Here is a 23,245-nt window from a genome sequence, read left to right on the forward strand (position 1 = left end):
CCAAGAAGAGGTAACACTGAAACAGGAAGATGAAGTTGCACTACTGTTTCTCCCATACCGTGTGTGAAAATTAATTAATGTTAATCACTGCAGCATCATAGGATAAAGCAGTGATTTTAGTGCTTATGATGTGACTGTGTTCATTAACAAAAAGACTTGCTGGTTCTTCCAACGGGCATACAACAGGTCACTATAGACCCACCAAATACCATCGTGACAGTGAATCAACACTGGTGTGCTTTCATCATGTTTTGTGATACTTATTAGCTGAGACAAGGTAGGAGGCAGCATTTTTAATACTGTTGAAAACATCTAAAACGAAACGCAAGAAGTCACATTTTATTCTGCATCACAGGACATACTCAAATCTGAAGGGGCTGCTGATATGACTGCTTGAAATGAGGCTCCACAGATGAAGGTAGTGTAATTTAGCAGGGTTAATTTCAGCTAACAATTATTGTTTTGATAACCACTACAGGTCTTGCTTTTATACAAGCCTCCCAGCTCAAATCCACTTCTGGAAATCCATATTTCAGTTGTCCTTGATCAGCAATAGAGAGAAATCTGCACCCTGTAAACTTACGTTCTTACCCTGCCTTGAAGCACTGGAATATTGATTTTAGCCTTTGCTTCTCATTTATGCAATTAGTGTCATTGCATAGGAATCTTTCTTCTTTGTCTTCCTTTTTCATTCTCACAGCTCAGTCAGTAACGCTGGCACTCACTGGGAGCACTGGGAAGGTATTTGAGCCTGAGCATCACGAAAGCCCAACCATAGATGGGTCAGGACTGTCGGCGGGTTGAATCGCTGGTGGCATGTTCTCACTGACGTAGGCATTCCCCAGTCTTTGTCTGTCATCCCAGAAAAATGCTATCAAGAGAGATAAGATTCTATTTTTAAGCATCAGTTATCAGTCTTGCGCCTAGTTTGAATACATCTTTGCACTTCTATTTCATGCACAGATTATCTGTGGGTTTAGGATATGTTAGAAACTAGATTAGGACTGGCGGATTTTAAGTGTACATACACAAGCTGCATCTCTATAGCTTGTAGTAGCAAATCATTTTGATGTTCCCTAAATTAATGCAGTTATTGAATTAGTATCTTTCTTTTGTTTCTTTAAAATTCATACGTACCATTCATTGACTAGGTCTTCCAGTTTTCATGCATGCTGTGTCCAAACTTTTGTTTTCCATGTTCCTATGGTAAAAGGAGTAATCGCTTACTAAAGTTCAGTTTGTAACAAAAACTTACTACATTAAATAAGAAAGGCAAATACTTGAATGAAGACATTTATGCTACACTTACAGGAGGTACAGTAGAAAAGAAACCATTCTCTGTTCATTCTTGTTTAAAATACCACCATTTATGTGTAATCAGAGGGTTTCAGAATCCTATTTATACAAACAAAATAATAAAATCACTCACATGCCATAAATGCTGTGTGATAAAATTATGTGTTTAAGCTACATAGTATATTGGCTAAATGCATGTAAGAAATTACAGCACTTCAACTGCAGGTTGAAATGTATTCTTGAAAAGCTGATTTTATGTTTTATATATAAAGTAGCAGAATTATAACAGTAATGCTAAGTTTTAAATGCTACTAAAGGCCAGCCCTATTATTTCAATAAACAGAGATCTGGTTCTTTTAAAATAATTTCTCAGTCTATTGGCATGATTATTTTCTTTTTAGGGCAATGTATGAGAAGTACTATATTCTACATTAGTCTGCACAAGATTAGCTGTAATTCAAGAGTCAGTTCTCCATTCATCAGACAATGAGAACTTTATGACAAGAACTTTGCCTACGGATATGTGTGTATAATGAATAAATGAATAACTCTTACCAGATAACACTATTATATTCTTTATTGTGCTGGGACCCTCACTTATAAAACAGCATAGAAATGTCAAACGTTTTGATATATAAGCTCTTACTGAATTAGTTGTCTCAAATCCTACGTACATTGATGAGAGTAAGTCCTCTACTGCCATGAGATAAAATACGGATCGCCCATCAGGCAGACGTTAAGGAAGAAATGTGTGGATAAGAAAAGACTGGAAAAAGTATTAACCAGTTTCATGCTAATTGATCAGTTGACAGTGTGGAGAAGAGATTGTTCGACAGACACCCAGACATCAGCTGCATGCTGATACAGACAGAAATCAGTATAATGAAGTGTAGGAGAATTATTTTAGGCATTTTGTTTAACAGTAAGTCCTTAAGTTATAACGTATTTCAGAAGAAATTATGCTTCAAAGATGAATAAGCAATTGATTATTTTCACTGAAGTTATTTTAAGGAAAGCTATCTCCTACTAAATTGGAAAATCCGATCTTCCAGCACTGCAAGCTAGTAAGTGTCTCGGAATTTCTTCAATCATACCTTAGTAACAACAATAGCTTGTGATTTGAAGAACTAGATTTTCCAAGGCCAGATTCCTTGTAAAGCTTTTCAATTTCACAGCCTGGAATAAACGCCCAAGTTTTTGGAAAAACACACTAACTATCAGGGATTCTACAAGCAAGATAGGCCTCTTGCTTCTCAAGAGAGTGCAGATTCATCCAAGGGGCCTTAGGTTAAAATACAAACAAACATAAATTTCTGAATAGATATAACAGTGTGTTCCGGTTAGATGTCTCTTCGGAGAATTGTCTTCTGTGAGACGTGGAAGTTACATTAATAGATTTCTCCATCTTTGGTAGAAATTGACATCGTGTCCGACTGCAACTGGCTCTCCAGATGTGAGGCTGAAGATTATTATGCCTTTTTTCCAGTCTCTTTCTGGAATGGTCCTTTTGACTCACGGAAACCCTTAGCAATATATTTCACAGGTTTTGCTTTCAGATAAATGGATCGACTATCTCCCTCCCTTTAAAATTGTCTGAAACAAATGTCAGCAATAACCTTAATACTTCTCTGAATCTTGTTTCCTTTTTCTTTTTTTTCTCTCCAAATGAATTAAGGCGGAATAGTTCCAGAATCTGTTCAGAACATCAAGAAAGATTTGTAGCATAGATAGAAGAGGATACGATTTTGAAGAATCTGTCATAGCTCTTTTAACCATGATGATTGCAAATATAACTAAATTTCATGCAAATGCCCAGGTGGTTCTTTGCACTTGAAATACGTGAATGACTATCATCTGGCATCTGACCATCTAAAGACCCAAAAGCTGCAAACACCCTGAGCTGCTGAACACATCCATTTTATTCTATTAGGCTTAGAGCCCCAAATGTTCCAGGTACTTTCTAAACACAGAGGCGGCTCCTGTCTTTGACTTTGTGTCATTACTAACAAAAAACACGTGACATTTTGTTGGTGAGTTTGTCTCACTTCATAGGACCAGGTATTACGGTGCTCAGTGGAAATCCATGTGACTGAAATTCGTTATTCCCTGAAATCCCCACAAAGCTCGTTTTTCACCTTCAATGTGTTGTTCTGGCATAAAAAATTTGCGCGTGGACATGAAAACTTGCTGAATGTTCTGTTTTTTCCAGAATGTTAATGAAATAGAAAGTGAAATTGTGATGTTTAAATTTATTTTCTTAATGATTATGCTCCAGGTAATTAATGCATAAGTAATTTCTAGGCCCTGGAGGTTTCTGTGGCACACCAGAGCTAATGTTGTAGTGAAGATAATGGAATTTAGTAGTACGTAGAGGGCATAGCTTCTGCAATGCTGGCACTGTGCATTCATGAAGCCTTCTGTGGGCTGCAGAATGATGGACTTCCCAAATGTAACTTGCCTTCTTTGCCTAGGTAAGCAAACAGACGAAAAAAACAAAACAGGCAGAGCTAATGAATACCGTAAGAGCTCCCTGCCCCAACATGAGCAAGAGATCACAGTAGGAACAAATGCTTAACCTCTTGTTTTTAATAACAAAAGTTACATTCTATCCTCAGAAGTGCTTGTAAAGCTTTCAGTTTCAGCAGATAAATATTAATCTCCAAAAGGAAGAATTTAGACCCGAAATTGATTCGACTACATGTTTAGCATTTATCTGTGGCTTTTTTCTACTTTCAGTCCATAGCCATGTGCTCTCTGAAAGCAGTCAGGAAAACATTTAAAACCAGATCATTGCTGTTCTGAGCATGGCTACAAGGAGTGCAAGAGGGCACCTAGAGTTTGAGCATCTGCAGAAGAGTAAGGAGGTGACTGTCACAACTCGGTTCCAACCAGAGTTGTGTCTGGTTAATGGGTAAATGGAGACACTGGTTGTTAGTGTGCTCTTGGGGTGGTCTCGCAGGACTTGCCACTTTGGCTTCTTCCTGGACCTGCTCCTTCAGAGTTCAGTTGCGTAGGAGGATAAGGGTTGTAAACTGCTCCTTGAAAAATGTTCTCCACCAATTGTTCCATATTTTTCAGCAACCAAACATATTTCTAGTACTGAATTCAGTACCGGAACAGAGATTCAAAGTAATGTTAAGACCGACCCCCATGGCAACTACTTTGTTGTTATTTGCTCATTAGCCTAAAACATCTGCTCCTTCCCTTTCTGCCCTCCTCTCTGTTCTTTTGAAGATGATTGCTGCAAGGGACAGAAAAAGACCTTCAAAAGAATAAAGGTAACTGGAAAATAATAGGAAAAAAATCACACCCCACTATGAAGTTAGCCTGGCACTGCACTGGGGTGGGTTTTTTTGGCAGCTACATAGAATCAGAAGGAACTGTGGGCCAATAATGGCTACTTTTCAATTCCACATGTCCTATAGAAAAATATCGTTACAGAAAAGTACAGTTCCCTGTGCTTCATTCAGCCAGATTAATAGCAGCCAGTAGTATAGAAATTGAGAGTAATTGCCTTATCCGAAACCAGTAGACATGTTTATCATTTGTGGTCATAATCTTCCAGTGCAATGAAAGTGCATCGAATATTTGATGAGATTACATAAATATTTTCAATATCTGATGCTTCATGCCTGTGTCAAAGAAACAACATATATCCTGCCTTCCCAGGACTTTTTTTCAAGAAATATTGGTTAAAATCAACTCAACAGAACATGGACAAACTCACTCCTTCCACATTCACAAACGTTTTCTTGCCTAACATTTCGATTGCAGAGAGTATGTTTCTGGAATGGACGGTAATGTTTTTGGGTTTACTCATTATAATCTCTCCCTGGAGAAATACCAGCTTACCTATACACTCAATATTGCCCCGTATACAGCATAAATGTGTTCCTGCAGACAGCAGAAATTACATACACATATCAGCGGACAAAATTAGACCTTCTACTAAGACGAAATCCCTAGTCTATAATTTTGGTGAGCCTTGGATTCGGAACTTGTCTCTGCAGCTGAAATAGAAAACCAGTAAAAGAGTCTCTCAGGATTTTGGAAGAGAGACAGGAATAATCTTATCTTTGTACTGTCCCTGCTGGTTTTTTTTATCAGGAATCTCCCAAGAATGCTCAGCTAGAACATACTTCAAGTAAACGACCCCCTTAATCATCATGCTAAAATGTAAAAGATTCGGGAAGTGTGGCGATATTTTCATCAAGAATGTTATTGTAGGAAATTCTTTTCTGAGGAATTGTGAATTAACTTGTTTTCCTTGCTCAAATGCTGAGGTTTCATTTATTTGAGCACTGCCTTTAAAGCAGCTGTTAAGAAAACAATAGGACCACTCATCTAAAATAAAATAATATAATTAAAAAGTAAATCACTGCTGACACCAAAGTGTATTTAAAAGCAGCTGCAGTCAATAAGATCGTTGGATTTTAGTTCACAAAAATGAAAGGCATGCAGCCACATGGGACCAATAGTTCTGGATGATTTATTGTAGAAGAAATGTGCAGAACAAATCAGTAGAAATGTGGACCTGAAAGCAGAAAAAAAGACACTGTGAATGTTTAAGGTTTTTTGTAAGTTTTTGTGGAGCCGTAGGAAGCAGTGATTAAGAGAACAGTCTTTGAGAAAGGCCGATACAATCAGGACTGTATTCCTGATCAGCAAGAGAGAGGGGTATTCAGAACAGTTCAGAAGTCTCTGTATCTGGGTAAGGTACACAGAACTATATGTAAAACAGGTGGGAAAAAAACAACCTTAATTACTTCAATAAACTGATCATATCTTATACAGTGTTAAATTCAGATTCAGTTGGCCATGCGTATAGTAAGTAGTTACTTTCCTTCAAAAACAGTCATAACTTTGGTATGATTCAGTTATTTGAGAACAAAGTAACATTATTTGTATCTGCACTTGCAAATGTTCTTGCCTTTTGTATAGAGCAGCTCTGACTCAGAAAATGAATAATTGGTGAGGTGTAAGCCTTTGAGCAGTTGGGATCTTTTCAGGTCCTTGTGTGAGAAAGAGTTTTGTTTTCACCTAGAAAATGAGCAGAACGTTTTGGAGTCATTGAAGCTGGGTGGTTAATAGCATTAAACCTCAGCTCAGCAGCACTGGGTTTTGTTCACAGAGTTTTCACAAACGTTTGATAAGGAGGAAAGTTTACAGGAAGAGATAATGCTCAAAATTTAAGGTAATTCTGAAGTTTGAATATTGACTATGTAATTATACAGCTGGGTAGTGGGGAGGAGACAGACCACGTGAGACAGCAGGAATGTTCCTAAGCAGAGAGTACTGGCTCTTAGTTCCCAGGCCTTGAAAATATTTTGTAGGTTTTCCTGACCATCAGAAAATATCTTACTGGAGGTCGGATATCCCTTTTTCTTGACAGTGTGATGTCTTTCTAGGGCATAATGTATTTTCTTTTTTATTTCATTTGCATAGCTTCTGTGAAATGTTATGACTTCTGTTTGGTTTTGGGCACAGCAAGTAGCACTGTATGAAGTCTGTTGGTGCACAGAAAACTTAATTTTGACATTACAATTGTCAAGAGTGGATGAAGTGGCAAAGGTCATTTGCATTCTGACTGGGGTAGAGACGGATCAGACTGAATTTAGTAGTTTGAGAGAATTTTTTTTTGAGCAGTGATACACTTTTTTTCAAGCATAGATTATAATGCAGTGATTCCAGAACAGGATGAGATATAACAAGCTTCCAGTTTTGTAGATGGTATTGCGGGAAAGAAATTGTTCAAAGTTCTCATCTGTCTTCCTTAGACATATGTCCTTGTTTCTAAGCCCGTTATAGTCATGTGCATATGGGAAAGACACAAATTTGTTCTTCAAAGCCAACTGCATGCCTGCTAAGGGCCTGGTTTATAGCATGCCGTTGAGGTTGGTTTTACTTGGGTTTTGGTTTTGTGAAGGATGCGGTTTGACCCATAGATTAACTTTATCTGTTTGTTAGTTAATACAAAGTTAATGTAGTTAATGTATGTCACAGACAACCTGAGCACGATTGCTGGGTTAGTTAATGTTTTTACCAAAAATTCAAATTGACAGTCCAGATTGTAGACAGTGCTGTATATGTATGCGATTACTTAGATTATCAGAAGGTGGATCACCAAGTCATTCAAAGTTGTAAAGGAGGCTTGGTGTCTCCGCCTTAAATTGTGGGTTAGCAAGTGGTCCTTCTTCAGAGTTACAGACGGTGGTATGATTGTCAGTCTTATTTCTTGCAAGGCATGTTGTTGTATCATCGTAGTGCTGGAAGTCAGTGAACGTGCTTGGAAAAAAACTACCTGAACTGTCAGTGGTTTATTGGGTCTGCTAACTTTGCCGTGGTTTCTGTGTCTGTGTGGTGGTGCAAATGATTTGCAAGAGATCTCTAGAACTTAATTATTGTTTAAAAGCATTTTTAAATTCCTTGAGGCAAGGTGCCATGAAAATACAAAGTGCTATTAATTGACTTTAGAGAATGCCAGAGTAATTGCATATTTAGTAGTCTTTCAGTAGTTACTGCGGTGCGAACTCAGGAGTTCTGCCGTAAGCGAACATTTCCATCAGTTTCTTTCCGTGTACAATTGCAGTGGCAGGAGAAGGCAAGATGGAACAACCCTGGGAATTTTGCACACTTTTGCATTAGGAGCACGAACGCTAAAAACATTCATCCTGATTAGCCAAAGGATGACGTATATCTTTAAAGCTACTCCAGTGAATAGGGTCCTAGCACTGGCTTCGTAACAAGACGTGGCATTTACCATGCTTTGCTGCTCTGATTATTAACCACTTTGGAAGTTTGCCCTGCAATAACGGAGCAGTTCTAAGCTCTTTAGAGATTAGTAAAAAGAAAACAACCTAATTTTATTTTAAGGGCTAGTAAATAATTTTAATAAAGTGGCTCAACACCTGGAATTAGGACTTCAGTGAGGACCAGTCTGGCCTGCTACTTCTGTACAAATGAATGAGTGATGTTTGAGTTCAGTGTTCTGCTGGAAATTCCCCAGCAGGAGTCTGGTGGGAGAGGGGACTCGAGGGACAGAAAACGAAAAAGCACGGAGGAAAATAAATATCTTTACACAATATGCCTGATTTAAAAGAATTGAGCACAATTCTAATACTGCACAATTCTGATTACGGGGTTAGTAGAAATGAAACAGTTTATTAGATGCCTAAAGGAATACAAATGAGATGATCACCACAGTCGTATGTGCTTTACTACTGGAATGAGAAGTGTGCTTTTTTTGGCTCTGAACATGTCATGGAATATTCAAAACGCCCGTTCCATGGCATAATGATGCATTGTGTCATTTCATGATAACACGACTAACAGCTAAACTCTAAAATTTGAACCTAACTTCAGCACGTAAGCTTTGGAGATAAGCATATAAATAGGTCAGTGTTCATACAATTTCAAAACAGCCATGGGAAATAGCAAGAGATGTACATCACAACAAGCATTTTTAGCAGTACACTTAGGTACACAGCTTTGAGGTGTGTCCTTACCATTAGCGGTATTTTGCAGCTAAAATGAAAATACTTACATTTATCCTGACCTCACTGCAGTGATTGTTTCTCACTATTTTCTTACTTTTAGAATTAATATTGTGGCAAGCAAGTACAGTGCAATATGGTGAATACCTTCCTTTAGAGTGCAAACCTCTGTATATGTTCCTTAATTTAGAACTATTCTGATCATAAAATAACTGCATGAATGCTACGTTTGGCAATTTGATGTCCTAGGGATTTTCCAGAGTACTTAAGAGCAGCTCTTAAGACAAACACGTTTCTTCATGTCTGGGTTATTACAGAGACAACATCACCCATTTATCTCTGATTGCTATAGGATGACATACGGCATTGTGGCTACAGGGTTTAATTCTTATTTCTCTGTTCTGTTTTTGCTGTTCCAACTATGCAACTAGAAACAAAACCAGTGGAATTACTGGCTCTTCCCTGTTACGTTAATTACATCAATTGCAGGTGTCACTCTAATAGCAGCCCCTGCTGTTTTTAAAGCTGTAAGTCTTATATAATTCCTGTTACAATATTAATTGTGCTCAATGGCACGTGTGAAGTATAGCCATCAGGACGGGTGGTGCAGTCTGTTGCCTTCTCTGTCTGTCTGTCCTGACTTACGGGAGTGCAGAAGCAAAGATGAGGCAAAATTAAAGTAGACAAGCAGAATCCAGGATATCAGACTGGAGCCGCTATCCATGGAGGACTCTGTAGATTGTCCTTTGAGTCACACGGTGTCGACTGAGCTGTTCTTCAAAGGGAAGGGAGTTGCAAGGAAAGGAGGGGGAAAAGGCAGCCCCTGATGGGAAAAATGGCAACATCTCCACTCCTTGAATGGAGAAATCTCTGCCATTCCTCTTAAAAGCCTGCTCTCATAAGTCCTGTCAGAGATTGAGATGACTTTATACAAAATCGGAGACAAGTGTGTTTTGGTCATTAAATTCTGAGACAGGTTAACGTCAAAGCATAAACCATGAGACTACACAGTGCCAGAGAAATGGTCCACAAGGGCAGCAACCCGTTTGTCACGGCAATGCCGGAAAGTGTATGGGGGAACAAAGAGATGTGAAATTGCTTCCTTTAAAAGAATTCTCCTTTCCAGATTACAGAAAATATAATTCATGATAGGATCCTCAATTCCTTAATTTGTTTAAAGGCTACATTTTTCATTCAGTTTTTTGGTGGGATTGTTGGGGTTTTTTTGGAAGGAATGGTAAAGGGGGGCTTAGGCACAACATCTTTACTGAAGGGAAATGAAGCTGTTGCGATTGCCTCTGTACAGCAGTTAAAGCACATTTAGAATATTTATACTGTACATTCTGAATGAAAAAAAACTCTGACGTTGATTTGTCAAAATTCTGTCAAAGGTCAGAAAGCTCTCCTCCTGAACTAATTTGCTGGCCTTATTTAAAAGCACTTTCTATTATCTGAATAATTATTTTTCCTCCATTCAAGCTACTACGTTGGCTCATGTTTGAGAGAAGCAGCGGGATGAATAATCCTGATACCTGGAGTCTTGCTGCCGGCATTTGCCAGAAGACAGAATCATTCTCTGTCCCCATTCTCTGGGCTGCGGCTCGGCCTTCTGCTGAGGTTTCCCGCTGATAGTTAAGCGGTTGAAACTCCCTTATTCATAGCATGCCCAAGAACCTGCCTCAGTGCTTTCGTCCCTGACTGTTCTGAAGGAGCCTGAGCAAAAAATGCTGTAGTTACCTGAATATGAATCTGATGAGTGAACCTAGTGCTTTAAAACACTTTTATCATTATCTCCTGCTGCTTGCAGGTTGCCTTTCAGTTGCATACATCTGCTTTACTATACACAGAATGCCTCGGTGTGTTGGATTGGGTTTCAATGTGGGTTTTTTTCCCCCTGTTTCTTTTCTGGTGTTCTCACCGTTTCCCGAACATTTGTGAGTTTAAAATAACAGTAGGTTTATAGCACTTAGGTACAGGTTTAAAGGCTAGTTTAGTCGAAAGAATTGATGAAATTGGATAAGTTAAGACAGAAGGAAGGCAAAAAGGTATGTATTGGATAAACCTGTTAAGCAGAGGGTGGGAGTTACCCCACTTATGGTCAGCTTCAAAATCTAGCTGAATCCCCCACTTTAAGAAGGAGTCATTCCTAAGAGTAGTAAAAAGATCTTTCCCTAGTTTTGGCAAAGTAATTTAGGGTTCCCAAAATGTTTCTGTAGTCCTAAACATTCTGTGTAGAATGAAGCAAAATCAAGAAGTGGGTTCACAAGGGAGACTCTTCTCCTGCAGAATCTGCTCAACCCAGAAAACGAGAGCTCAAATACTCAGAGCATACCTAGGGCTCATTAACACACACTGCTAAGCTCTATTCTATGCAAAAATGAATTATTGCTTTTTTGGGACACCCTAGATTATGTAACTGCACCTTAATGGAAATAAAATGAAGCATATGATTTTCACTGTTGCCGTTAGCAACAGTTCTGTTATTAATTTCAGCCCACATTCCCCTCCTGAAACAACCGCTTCATTGAAAGAAAACCCTGTGGGACAGGTAATGCAGAAGGTTGTTAACGCAAAGTAAATCAGTGCTTTTGGGATATAGACTAAGAGTAACAGTGAGCATACTTCTTTTTGCATCCCATCCCAGTAATTTTTAACAAAATCAAGAATTATAATCGCTATAATTCCATTCTAAAAGCTTTTTTAAAATGTGCATTGTCAGCTAGCCTCTGTGCAGTCACCATCCTGAAATTGTAGTTTGAACACATATGTCTGTGTTTTCTGGAAAATATGGACAATATCCGCAGTTTGGGAAAATTCTCAGCCTGATTGTCTAACACAGTGGTTTTTCTTTGAAGAAAGGGAATATAAAATTGCTAAGTATCCAATTTAGGAAAGCTTTCCTTTACAGCACAGCGATTAAGCTGGGAATGTCTGAAGCACTGGGTTACTTGCTCTCCTGAAACAGGACCTGTTCAGACCGTAACAACTCAGGATTGGATTTAAACGCTCATCTTTCCTTCCATTTGTCTTCAGTTGCACCCCAACAATTTCTCTTTATCTATCTTAGCCTCAAAATTGTGTTTTTGTAATGGAGTGGATTCTATTAAAAGCCTGGAAATTCCCCCAGACTTTCATATTTAGTGAACTGAAAAACACAGATTTTATATTCTCTGAAATGTCATAGCCTATTTTTGAAGAAAACAAGACTTTTTAATTAAAGAAATGACTATTTATACAGGGAAATGTTGAATTTGTATGCACTATGATCAAACAATGAATTCCATTCAGGCATATTTATATATCTTGTAATATGCGTGGTTTTCTCAGATGCCACAAAATCACTATCATAAACATAGAGAAGTCAAAATAAAATGGGCAAACACAATCCTGGTATAATTCCATTGACTGAAATGTACTTTTGCTGTTGTTCAAAGTAACCTTAAATCTGTGCAACTGGCTTTGAGCATAATCTGAATCTAAATCAGTCATAGAATTAAACAAAATTTATCTGTCATCAAATGGTAGAGATACGTCTTTATCTTTAATTATGGGCTTTTTTTTCCCCTTCCAAAAGAAGTAATTTGTGACTGAAATCGTAACCATTTAAAAAATGATCTTTTTTTATGAACTGGAAGATAACAGCTTCTGTGCATTCTTTCATCAAAAAGTCTCTGCGTGTTAAAAAGAGCTGTATCTCAGCACTGAGGCTTGGGGCAACTTCAGCAACCTCTTTGGCTGCACCCGCAGGAAAATAGATGTATTGCATGATGTATTACCAGCTCACGATAGGAGCCAAGCAAGTAAGGTTTTGGAAGGACCATGTTAAGAGCTATGGGAAACTTCTGACATGCTCCACGTAAACAAGAAATCCTCAGAAACCCGGTCAGACTCAAAGCAGGCAGATTGCTTATGGAGTTAAAAAAACCTGCCCATTCACTGTGGGTTACAGGAGATCCCATGCACAGTTGCTGTAGAGCCAATGTGTATGTTTACATGAAGATGAGCGCCAGAGCAAATATAGCAAAAAAGTATGTAGCTCCTTTTATCCCAGAAATACTTTATTGCCACCGAGCAGAAAACTACTTCCTTTTTCTTTTAAATTTTTTACACATTTCAGTAATGTGCCTGCATCAGTGTCCCCTTTTTATTCAAATGCGTCTGTAAAACTGAGTTAGGCAAGACGTCTACAGATTTTATCAACCAGGAGAAAACATGCCATATCTCAACTGCTATCCATGTAAGTCCACAATGTGTTCAGCATTAATGAACCAGGTATTTTGTGTTAGTTACTACTTTAAAGACAAAATTGGTCTTTATTTTTCTCTCAGCCAGGGGAGAAAGTGTGCGTTTGTATTTGGGTAAAAGAATCCTTTTTTTTTTTTTATACTCTGGTCTTGTACTGAATATTCTGGCTGCAGTTGAATTCTTCATAAATGAATATTACGCAATTCAACTTCTACTGAAGGCTATGCTGTTGAATCATAACGATCCTATGACATCAAAGAAGGTACACCTCACTCATAACTTAATTAGAATTTTAGTACAGAAAATTAGTAAATTGAGTACAGAAGTACTAAAAATTTAGTACAGAAGTACTAAATTAGTAAATTTATTACAGAAATTAGTAAATTTTAAAATTACAGTCACTTCCTTCTTACCTGATAACATCTTTCTATCATTAAGTAGCTATTAGATAAAAAAAATCATAGTCCAGAGCTCAGAACTCCTCCTTTTCCAGCAAATAGCCTAACCATGAGTCTTGCACTCTAGCCCCAAAATTGAAGCCTTTTTCAGGCTTTCGTGGTTTAACCCCAGCCAGCGACTAAGCCCCACTCAGCCGCTCGCTCACCCCCCTGGTTGGATGAGGAAGAGATTCAGAAGAGTGAAAGTGATAAAACTCGTGGGTTGAGACAAAGGCAGTTTAATAAGTAAAGCAAAAGCCGTTCATGCAAGGAAAGTGAAACAAGGAATTCATTCACTGCTTCCCATCGCCAGGCAGGTCTTCAGCCATCTCCAGGAAAGCAGGGCTCCATCACATGTACTGGTTACTTGGGAAGACTAACGCCATAACTCTGAATGTGCCACCTGACTTCTCCTCCCCCCAGCTTTATATACTGAGCATGACGTCATATGGTATGGAATGTCCCTTTGGTCAGTTGGGGTCAGCTGTCCCGGCTGTGTCACCCCCAACTTCTTGTGCCCTCCCAGCCTACTCATTGGAGGGGTGGTGTGAGGAGCAGAAATGGCCTTGACTCTGTGTAAGCACTGCTGAGCAATAACTAAAACATCCCGGTATTATTAATACTGTTTTCAGCACAAATCCAAAACAGACCCATACTAGCTACTATGAAGAAAATTAACTGTATCCCAGCCAAAACCAGCACACAGGCTGTGGTAGTTTCATCAGTGGACTAGATAGCAATTCGATCTGGATAGTCTTTCACCCAGCAGCGGGGACAGTTGCAAGACAGTTGTAAACGTAAGCCCCTGGGTAAGAGATTGTACCTATGTATAGGTATAAACACTAGCAGAGCGCTGTAGCAAACACTGTCACAATTCCTAGTTTAGAAGAAAGGTGTCCTGTGCAACCTGCTCTAGCTGAACTTGCTCTGGCAGGGGGTTGGACTAGGTGATCTCCAGAGGTCCCTCCCAACCCCTGTCACTCTTGTGATTCTGTGTCTGCTTTCAGAAGGGAGCTTCATGCGATCAGTCCCAGGTGAACAAGTCCTTTTATTAATGAGTGAGGTACTTAAGCCCACAAGAGGAATAACCATAGCATCCTCTTGGCTTCGGTGCCGAGTCTTCGGGTTTCCTTGTAGGTTACCCGGCTGCTCACGGCACGCAAGCAGATGTTTGCATTGTCTCTAAATATGGTGTATGTAGCAACAAGGAGCCGAAATTCGGGGTTTTGAAGACTTCTGTTAGCCTGAAACTGTTTTCATGCACTGAAGTCAGGGATGCTGAATGCACACCTTTCACATCCTGAAGTGATTTCTGTGTGTCTGCATAGTGTCGGGGTGGAATAAGGTCTATTTATACTCATCATAGAAGACTGATCAGCTTTTAAGAGCACCCAGCTATGCCTCCAAAGCACTGTATCATTCTCATTTTCATAGCATTTGATTCCCCGCAGAAGACATGCTATGCATTATACTTTTTCATTCTCACCTTATCTCTTTCTCCTTCGATAAAAAATTATTTCATGAGGGAGAGGATGATCTTAAAGCTCAGATATGTAGGTCCATTTCCAGAAGACATTCGATTCATCATCTGAGAATTGAAGATAATGTTGCTTTTTCTACTTTCTAAGAATCTTGTGAAAATAAATCCACTGTGGATAGAAAGGCATTCAGATATTACGCGGATGAGTGTTGTGGAAGGAATTAAGTATTCTCTGTTCTCAAACAATCGAATGAATGCCAAGCAGTGGCAGTGTGAAATGAGTGAAATTAAGCTCTGGCTCAAAACAGGTGTTTTCCATTCCCACAGTTCATTGAATCTGACTCTGATTTTGATGTCAGATAATAAATACACTGTCATTTGTTTAGCTGAACTGAATCAAATTATTATTACAAAGTGCTAAGTGATCTGCACGGTAATGTTTTCTAACGTTATTTGGCATGCATAAAATAAAAATAGTAATAAAAATTACTCACAAAAATAACTTCCAGTACAGAAAAGGTGCTAATCACGTTGGCTACCAAAAAGCAGCAGAAGCACATGAAATAGTTTACACATGGCTTTTCAGATCCTACTAATCTCCCTTTTATTCTAAAGGTATTCAGATGATACTTTAAACTTTAGCTGAAAGCTTTCATTGCATTTTAATGGATGTTACCCTTTAAACAAGCTGTTTTAAATCCCCTTGGTTGAGAAGGACTTCAAATCAAATTCTATCTTCAATGCTGCTTTTTTGAGCTATGTCCCACTTTCTGTTCTTGCAGATGAGGAAATGTTTTTAATCTTTTGTAAAGTGCACTGAGGAACGATCTAATTTAGCACTGGTTTCATACCAGGGGTTCTATTTGTTGGCATTTAATGACTTTATTCTGCCTACGCCTTCATTTGTACATTGCAGGAACAACGGGATGTAAAGAAAATGATTAATTTTTACCAACTTCAGAATGTCAGTAAGGCTGTCTGTATTGTAATGACATTATCAACTTTTGAAAATCATGCTATTAGGACTTTCTGGAGGACAGTACTTTCATAGGGAACTGCTGTTGAGTCAACCACCCGACCCCAGCTTGAAGCACAAAAGTAGAAAGCATATCTGGAGAAAAAGAGAATTGTTTTCTATTCTTGCATGTTTTAATTTAGGCCACAATCCAAAAAATATCGAAATTAATCTAGGAAACACTTTGGCTCCACCTGGCTTTTTGAGCAAGCTTTAAGTATGTAGAGACAGGGTCATTCTATTTCAACTGGAAACTGAAATCATGAAATTGAACTAATAACTGAAATTTAAGAAATCGATATTCATGAGTCTCCACAAAGGTTTTATGCCAAGTTTCGTAAGTGATTATGCCTAACCACTCTCCTCAGATGGATGAAGACTCCTGAGAGCTCATGCTAACGTAATTATTAAATCATGACTTCCTACTTATAGGAGTAGCAGAGATGCTGCATCAGTGGTAGCACGTTCTCATGCCAGTGGAGGCACGGGGACACAGGTGCGGGGAAGTTGCGGAGGAGCAGGGTGGGTTGCTGCCACGAGGACCTGCTTGCACGTGGGTGCGTTGTGCCGGGGGTGACCGCCATTGTAACATTTTGACGCTCCGTCATTGTGCAAATTACCTAGTTTTCTTTTTCAAAATCTAACAGTTTCAATCCTTGGGAATCATTGCTTCCCAGCCAAATACGTAAATGATAAAACAACTTGCAACATACAACAGTGAAACATCCCGGTTCTTTTTGCCATATTTTGATGTGAATTTGAGTTTGTTTACTTCAAAAATCAAAGCAAAACTTTGGGAATATGAAAAGGAGAGAAAAATGAGTACAAATGTAATACAGCAAGCCCTAAGAAAATGTTAACTAAAATTCATAAAAATTAAATTATGTGTTTTTATGCCTCTACTGTAAAGCCTGTGCAATTGGGTTATTCAAGGCAGTTGGGTTATATCAACTAGTTGTATATTATTAATTTCTGGGTTTCTCTTCAGGCATTTCATATCCTCTCAGTTTCTGCCATCTGCCAATAAATTTTAGCTAACGTGATTGGTGAGCAAATCCAAGTCCTGTATCTTTTCTATAGGTTGCTCTCTATCTATAGGTTGGTTACAAGGCTGTGAGTTTGTGTGGTGGATAACATCTGTTTGCCTGGGCTTTTTAAGTTTGTCACATTCCCTTAAAAGTGCGGAGGCCAGCTGGAGAGGCTGGAGGCAGAGGAAGGTTTTCTGGAGGAGCTCCCCGAGCCTGCTCCCTGCAGGAGGCTGGAGAGATGCAGGCTGGTGGCACCAGAGTGGCCGGTGGAGCTGGGTTCCCCAGGCGGGCGCGAAGCCTGGCAGCCAAGACCTCACATGGCAACAGCCTCACAGACCCAAGGAGGCAGCAGGCAGAATTTACTGCATTGTTTTCCAGGTTTTCATCTTCTTGACATAAACACTTGTCCGAGAAAACTCTTTAGTGTACAAAGTATCTACTCGGGTATCTGTCTGTCTGAGGGCACGTAGAAATACATATACACTGGCATTAATAACAGTGCAGGTGCTACATCTTTTTTAAATTAGAAATACTACAAATCTGCATGATAGAGATGACTGCATAGTTAGAATATCAGTCTAGAATAACAGTGATTTCATTCAAGTTGCAGCTTAATCCTGTGTAATTGCCAAGAAGCTCTAGGTACAAAACATGTATTTTCATTCCGGTCCCAACAGAACACTGGATTCTGCATCTTTTGATTTTGGTTACTGTTCAGGAAGTGGCCAAGAAACTCTTGGCTTCGGATTTTTCACCTCCCTTAAAAATTCGGGGATGCCTGAATGCGCCATGCTCTGTTCCTTATTTCCTTCCCTCTGCACCTACTACTAAGCTATTAGTCATAGTTCATCCACTTTGGGAATGCATTTTTAATTTGAATAGCACATGTTAAAATGCTTTCAGACATGAGTGATTTGGATGTTACTGACGTAATTACTGGCTTCTATTAGATAAGCAGTGTATGATTTTAATAAATGTAACCATCTATGCTCATAACAGACTTTCTTTGGGATGTACAATACACAGTTAATACTTTTGAATGCAAACGTGTTCTCAAGGCAAGTAAATGAAGATATGCCTGGCTGGAGAGTCTTAGGATGCTGAAACAAGGAAAATTAAAAATTAGGGCAAATTTCATTAACCGAGAAAGACAAGTAATGTCTTTTAACTTCAGACTTTTAACTTCATTCGTTCATCTGGTTTCCTTTTAAATCACTTTAAGGGGAAAGCCGTCTCTGCCACTTTCGAAGGCATGGAGGTAAGAAGAAGGTTGCCGTAGGTGAACCTGGATGCGATGCATCTCTTCTGCATGGAGCGTCTCTCTGCTGGGAGCCGCCCAGCCCAGGGGCAGCCTGGCAGAGGGTTGTGCTGGCGGCTCAGCCGGCTGCTGCTCACCCAGGGCCTGCCCCCTGGACCTGCCGGTGGGCATGGCTCTGCTGCGTGCCGTTTGATGGTTCCCTTTCATCCTAAAATTCTTTTTATTCCAACTCCATTAGTAGTATGGGAGTTTGATTAAATCTTTTTATACTTACTTGCATTTATAGAGGCAGACTTTCAGCTCAGGTCATTGAATATAGTAAAGGCTTTGGCCAAGCATCTGTGTTTTGAAAAAGGATTTTCAAAATGGCTTATCCATCCGCTCAGGTTGAGGGAAAGGTCATGTCACGTACGTGTTCCTGAGACTGAAAACCTTTTGTGTTACAGCGAGGGCCCATCAGCTCTGTTAAGTACCTTGCTTTGGTAAAAAAAAGGGAGTCAGAAATTATTGGGAGTGGTAGAAACAACCAGTGAATATTGTTTTCCTTAAACAGGGGTGTATATGGACTAGAGCTAGTCTGGGGTATCAGAACGATTGCTAGCAAGCAGGAAATTGCACTACTATCACTAAACTGAAAGGTCAGCTCTGTTGGAAGTGTCAATTACTGGTAATGTATGAGGTGAGTTTCCTAGTCTAATTGGGAAATATTTTTAAGAGACAGTAGAAATCATGTGAGTGAGTTGTTAACTTTGTCTTCCTCTAGGCACATTACTGTGGTCGATTCCTAAGGGAGATGGGGAAAATGCTTCTAAAAAAGTGCGATAGATGTCTTTTGGGCATCGGAGCCTTGTTAATGGTCTCCTGCCTTTGTCCTGGGTTTATTGTACCAATATAAAGTTTAGAAATGCTGATGCAGGAATTCCTACAGACTTCAGGAAATAATCTTTGTACAATGTTTTGCCACAGTGTGGGCTTCCACAGGTGGGTGCTATATTTTTTATGTGAGTAAATGGAGACCAAACAGAAAGTGTTATCAATGGCTTTACTTGGAGGATATTGCAGTGCATCCACCACGGACTCTTTACATCCTTACATATATGAGGATAATAAATAATATATCATACATGCTCACAGGGTGTGTTAGATTGCCTCGAGCAGCAGCCTCCAGTTTTTGCCTGCCTCTTGGCCCATGGATCTGTAACGCGTTTAGAGCAATTTTTCTGTCTTTGCTTGCTTTAGCCTGGTAAGTTCTTCTGGCCACAAGGATTATTAGAGTGCCACAAAATCAACAGCCCAAGATACACTTTTTGCTAATAAAATACCACGTGTGGACTAACAGCCCAGGATACAGCACAGTTATCTTTCGGTCATAGTGTCACCAGAACAAACTCAGTTTGGCCATACTGGTTTGGGGTATTTCCCCAGGGCAGAGGTCTTCTTATTTATACCTGTCACCACAGTACACCACTCTGAGAGCTTCCTTTTCAGCTCATGATGTAAAAATAACATGGTCTGTGAACTGCTCTTCCCTCCTGCATTCATATAGGCTCCTTGGTGAACCCTGTGCAGCTGAGGACACGAGGTGCTCCGATAACAAAAAGAACAAAGTCTATTTCTCATAGTCAGAATTTGGAGGCACAGTTTGATCTAGTACTTCTTACTTTTTGTGGTAAATCATACTACTCTTGTTGTAAAACTGTTCCAATCGCTTTCTTGTTTTGTGTCTCTTCACAGAGCGATGAGGTTTTAACAGTCATCAAGGCAAAAGCGCAGTGGCCTGCCTGGCAACCTCTGAACGTGTAAGTAAGTAGGGAATAGTATGTCTCAGTAGCCTTGTGTTCAGCATAGGCTAATGGACTGCTCTAAACTCATTGTCTCATATAATCATTTGCTCTTGTAAAGAAACGATTTTGATAGATGAGTTTTTAATCTTTTTTGCAGTTTTTTGCCAACAATTGCTTCTCTCGTTCTTTCGTCTTTATCATCTCTTCATTTTTTACGTGCTTTGGTTCACTAACTGTGATAGGAGAAGGATTATCCCGTGGAGTTTGTGCCTTCAATGAACAATGATATTTATTCAGTGCTTGCTCAAAAATGTATTGTGCTATTCTACATGTAATATTCTTTAGCATCCTGTGTCACGCACTATGACGACGCACAGTGCCAATACAGTAATCCACCAACAAAAAACTCCTAAGGGACTAATTCTTTAAAATGCTTATCTGAAACACTCTGTGATAGCATCACGATCCTGATGGTAGTGTAACCACAGTTGTTTTACCAAGTGAGACAGCTAAATAGGTTCCCAGGATCCTAACTCTGGGCTCTCTGGGACTCAGCAGAAAAGAGGAGAAAACTCTTATTTCAGGATACTCTTGAATTTACTGGTTGTCTTTTGGGGGTGGTGGTTCCTGCATAACTTGTCTGTGCTTGGCCCAAGGTTTGTACTAATTATCCAGGCCCAAATCAATGAGACTTACAAGTGACTAAAGATGAGAAGCCAGTATAAGGGGTCACCCCATTAGCTGAGAGTCAAATTAAGTCCTTGGAGAAGCAGGGCAATTAGTTTACGGCAAGACTGTAGGGAGCAGGGAGTCCTGTTTCTTCTGTAAAAAGTATAAGGGAAGCAGTTAGTGGAACACCGTGTCTGGTTTTGTCATCTGTATTTCAGAAAGTATGTGAAAATTTGGAGGTTACTCAGAAAAAAGCTGCAAAAGAGTTCGGTTTTTAGAAAACATCCCGTACCATAAGAGGCTTAGAAGCTCTTAAGCAGCTTAGGACTTAAGCCATTCAGTTTATCCCCTCCCTGCCTGCAAAAAAAAAAAAAAGGTTAGGAGGTGAGCACAGCTTAAATAGTGAAAAGATTTCTGATAGCTGATCCCTTTTTAATCTAGAAAAAAAACACCCCTATGAAATCCCTCGTAGCACGGAAGCTAAGGAAATCCATGATGAGGAAGTTCTCACTAAAGGTATGGGAAAAGGGTTTAACAGTGTGACTAACCTTCAGTGCAGCTTACCTGAACGTGAGGTGGATTGTCCATCACTTGAGTATATTCTAACCTGAGACAGAGTTGTGGGCTCTGCACAGGAATTGTGGATTAGGCTTTTTTTTTTGGCTGGTGTTATGCTATTGGCGACTGTAATGGCATTCTTTATTTATGGTCTTATTTCCCTGAAATTTTCAGTATTTCGTTTTGGTAGTGTTTGCCATGTAGTAGTTGTGGGTAGCATTTTTTTTTTCCTTGCTGCCTTCTTTCTCTTCACTCCAAACACTTTAAAATGGAAACTTTTGTCCGCTTCTGTGTGTGTTCTACTACTGAGGTCTCTGACTGAAACAAGCTATTTATTTTACCCTTCCAATTTCAGTTACTTTCCCAAAGCAACATTTGTGTATGGTGTTTCTGTATCAAAGTGAACAATACTGCTAGGAATCGATTGCTCTGCGTGCTTGGAAGGCTTTGGCATTGACAAGAGAGCAGGTCTGTACTTTGTTCACAGAAAGATGGAGAGAGGATCTCCTGCTCCAGAGTCTCAATCCATCATCTTTCAAATATACTGAATATATTCCGTAACAGAATCAAAGCTAATTAAAGTATGTTGCCCCTGGTCATAATAGCTAGTTCACCACAGCACTGAGAAGCTTCACAAAAAAGCTGAGAGTGAACAACTTCAGGTGCTTTCTAGGCATATTCTTTCACAGACGTGCCTGCAAATGCTTTTGCAACATCCTCGAGATGTTCTTCTGGTTAATTCTTACCTTTTTTATATGGTAATTCTCACCTTTTTTATATGGTAATTCTCACCTTTCGGTAACATCAAAACCTTGGTATTTGTGCTTTGAATTCTGTGAGGGTTCCCCTCACAAATGTTCCTTCACTTTACCAGTGGTGTTAGATTTTTGGCTTTTTAAATAATTTTTTATCATATTTTGCCATGATGTCCTTGGTTTTGATTCCTTTTAAAAATATGATCTAAGCTTCAAAAGAAGACAAAATTTTCAATAGACATTAATGTCTGGTGTTAATTTCCCATTTGCTGTTATGGATGGTCCTTCTTGGAATTCAGATCAGAGTTGTGCAAGTATTGGATAATGACTCCTCAGGATAACCATTTGGTCTATTATTATGCATAACACAGCCATCTTACTAATAAAGAATTGACTAAAAGTCATGAATAACCTTCTTTTGCATGATCGTTAGTTATATATCTAATATATAATACAGTGTGATAGTGGTGCCAAAGTGGCATTGCAATATGTCATAATAAGCGCAGCCTAAAAACCTTCCTGAATGTGTTTTACAACAATTATGAAACGCATAATACTAGTAAGCCAATTTATGAAGGCATAAACTGTCAAAAGTTGGCAAATTCAGCCTGCTCACCCCTTCAGAGTTTGCCTCCCGATTCCATATAGTGATTTTTATTGCTATCCCTATCCAAGTTACAGTGCCAAGTTAGTTACAGCGATTACACTTAAAATCAGAGGGAGGAGGGGAACAGTTGCCTGCAAACCTTGTGGGAGGGCTGTAAGAGTATTGCTCGATTTGCATGCTGTTGTGGAGAATGCGGGGTGAGGCACCGCAGACACCAGGCTGCCACCCCAGGCGAACGCGGTAGCCGAGAGTAACGACTGGGGCTGGAGCGCAGGGACAGTCACAGGGGTGGTGGCGGGCACTGTCATGGAGGGGAGAGTTAGGGGCTGGGTATTTGCTCATTGCAGGCACCAGCTGAGTCAGACCCAGCCCTTTCAGGGGAAAAACGAGAGAAAAGAAACTGGATGGGGGCAGGCACCGAGGCTCAGCACAGCTCTGGGCACCAGCCCTGCTGCCCACACAGGGAATCACCAGCCAGCCAGGACAGGCACTGCGCCTGCCCGGTGCTCTCCCATCTTTCCGTAACAGTGAGGGTGACAGCAGTGCCTCCTCTCCTTACAGAGGCTGTAGCAAGGCAAGCTGCTAATTGTTGCCCTCATCTTGAGCAGTTGGTGAGCCCT

At 39.7% G+C, this 23,245-nt stretch overlaps 1 protein-coding gene across 1 annotated transcript in view; it reads left to right on the forward strand.

The window, feature by feature from the left end:
• Positions 1 to 23,245, forward strand: part of SPON1 (spondin 1) — a 201,553-nt gene that overhangs the window by 146,505 nt on the left and 31,803 nt on the right. Inside the window, exon 7 of the mRNA XM_063332892.1 lies at positions 19,987 to 20,051. Coding sequence (XP_063188962.1) covers positions 19,987 to 20,051 — 65 coding nt within the window. The remainder of the gene's footprint in view (positions 1 to 19,986; positions 20,052 to 23,245) is intronic.

Source organism: Chroicocephalus ridibundus, chromosome 4, assembly GCF_963924245.1.
Source record: "Chroicocephalus ridibundus chromosome 4, bChrRid1.1, whole genome shotgun sequence".
Taxonomy (NCBI): Eukaryota; Metazoa; Chordata; class Aves; order Charadriiformes; family Laridae; genus Chroicocephalus; species Chroicocephalus ridibundus.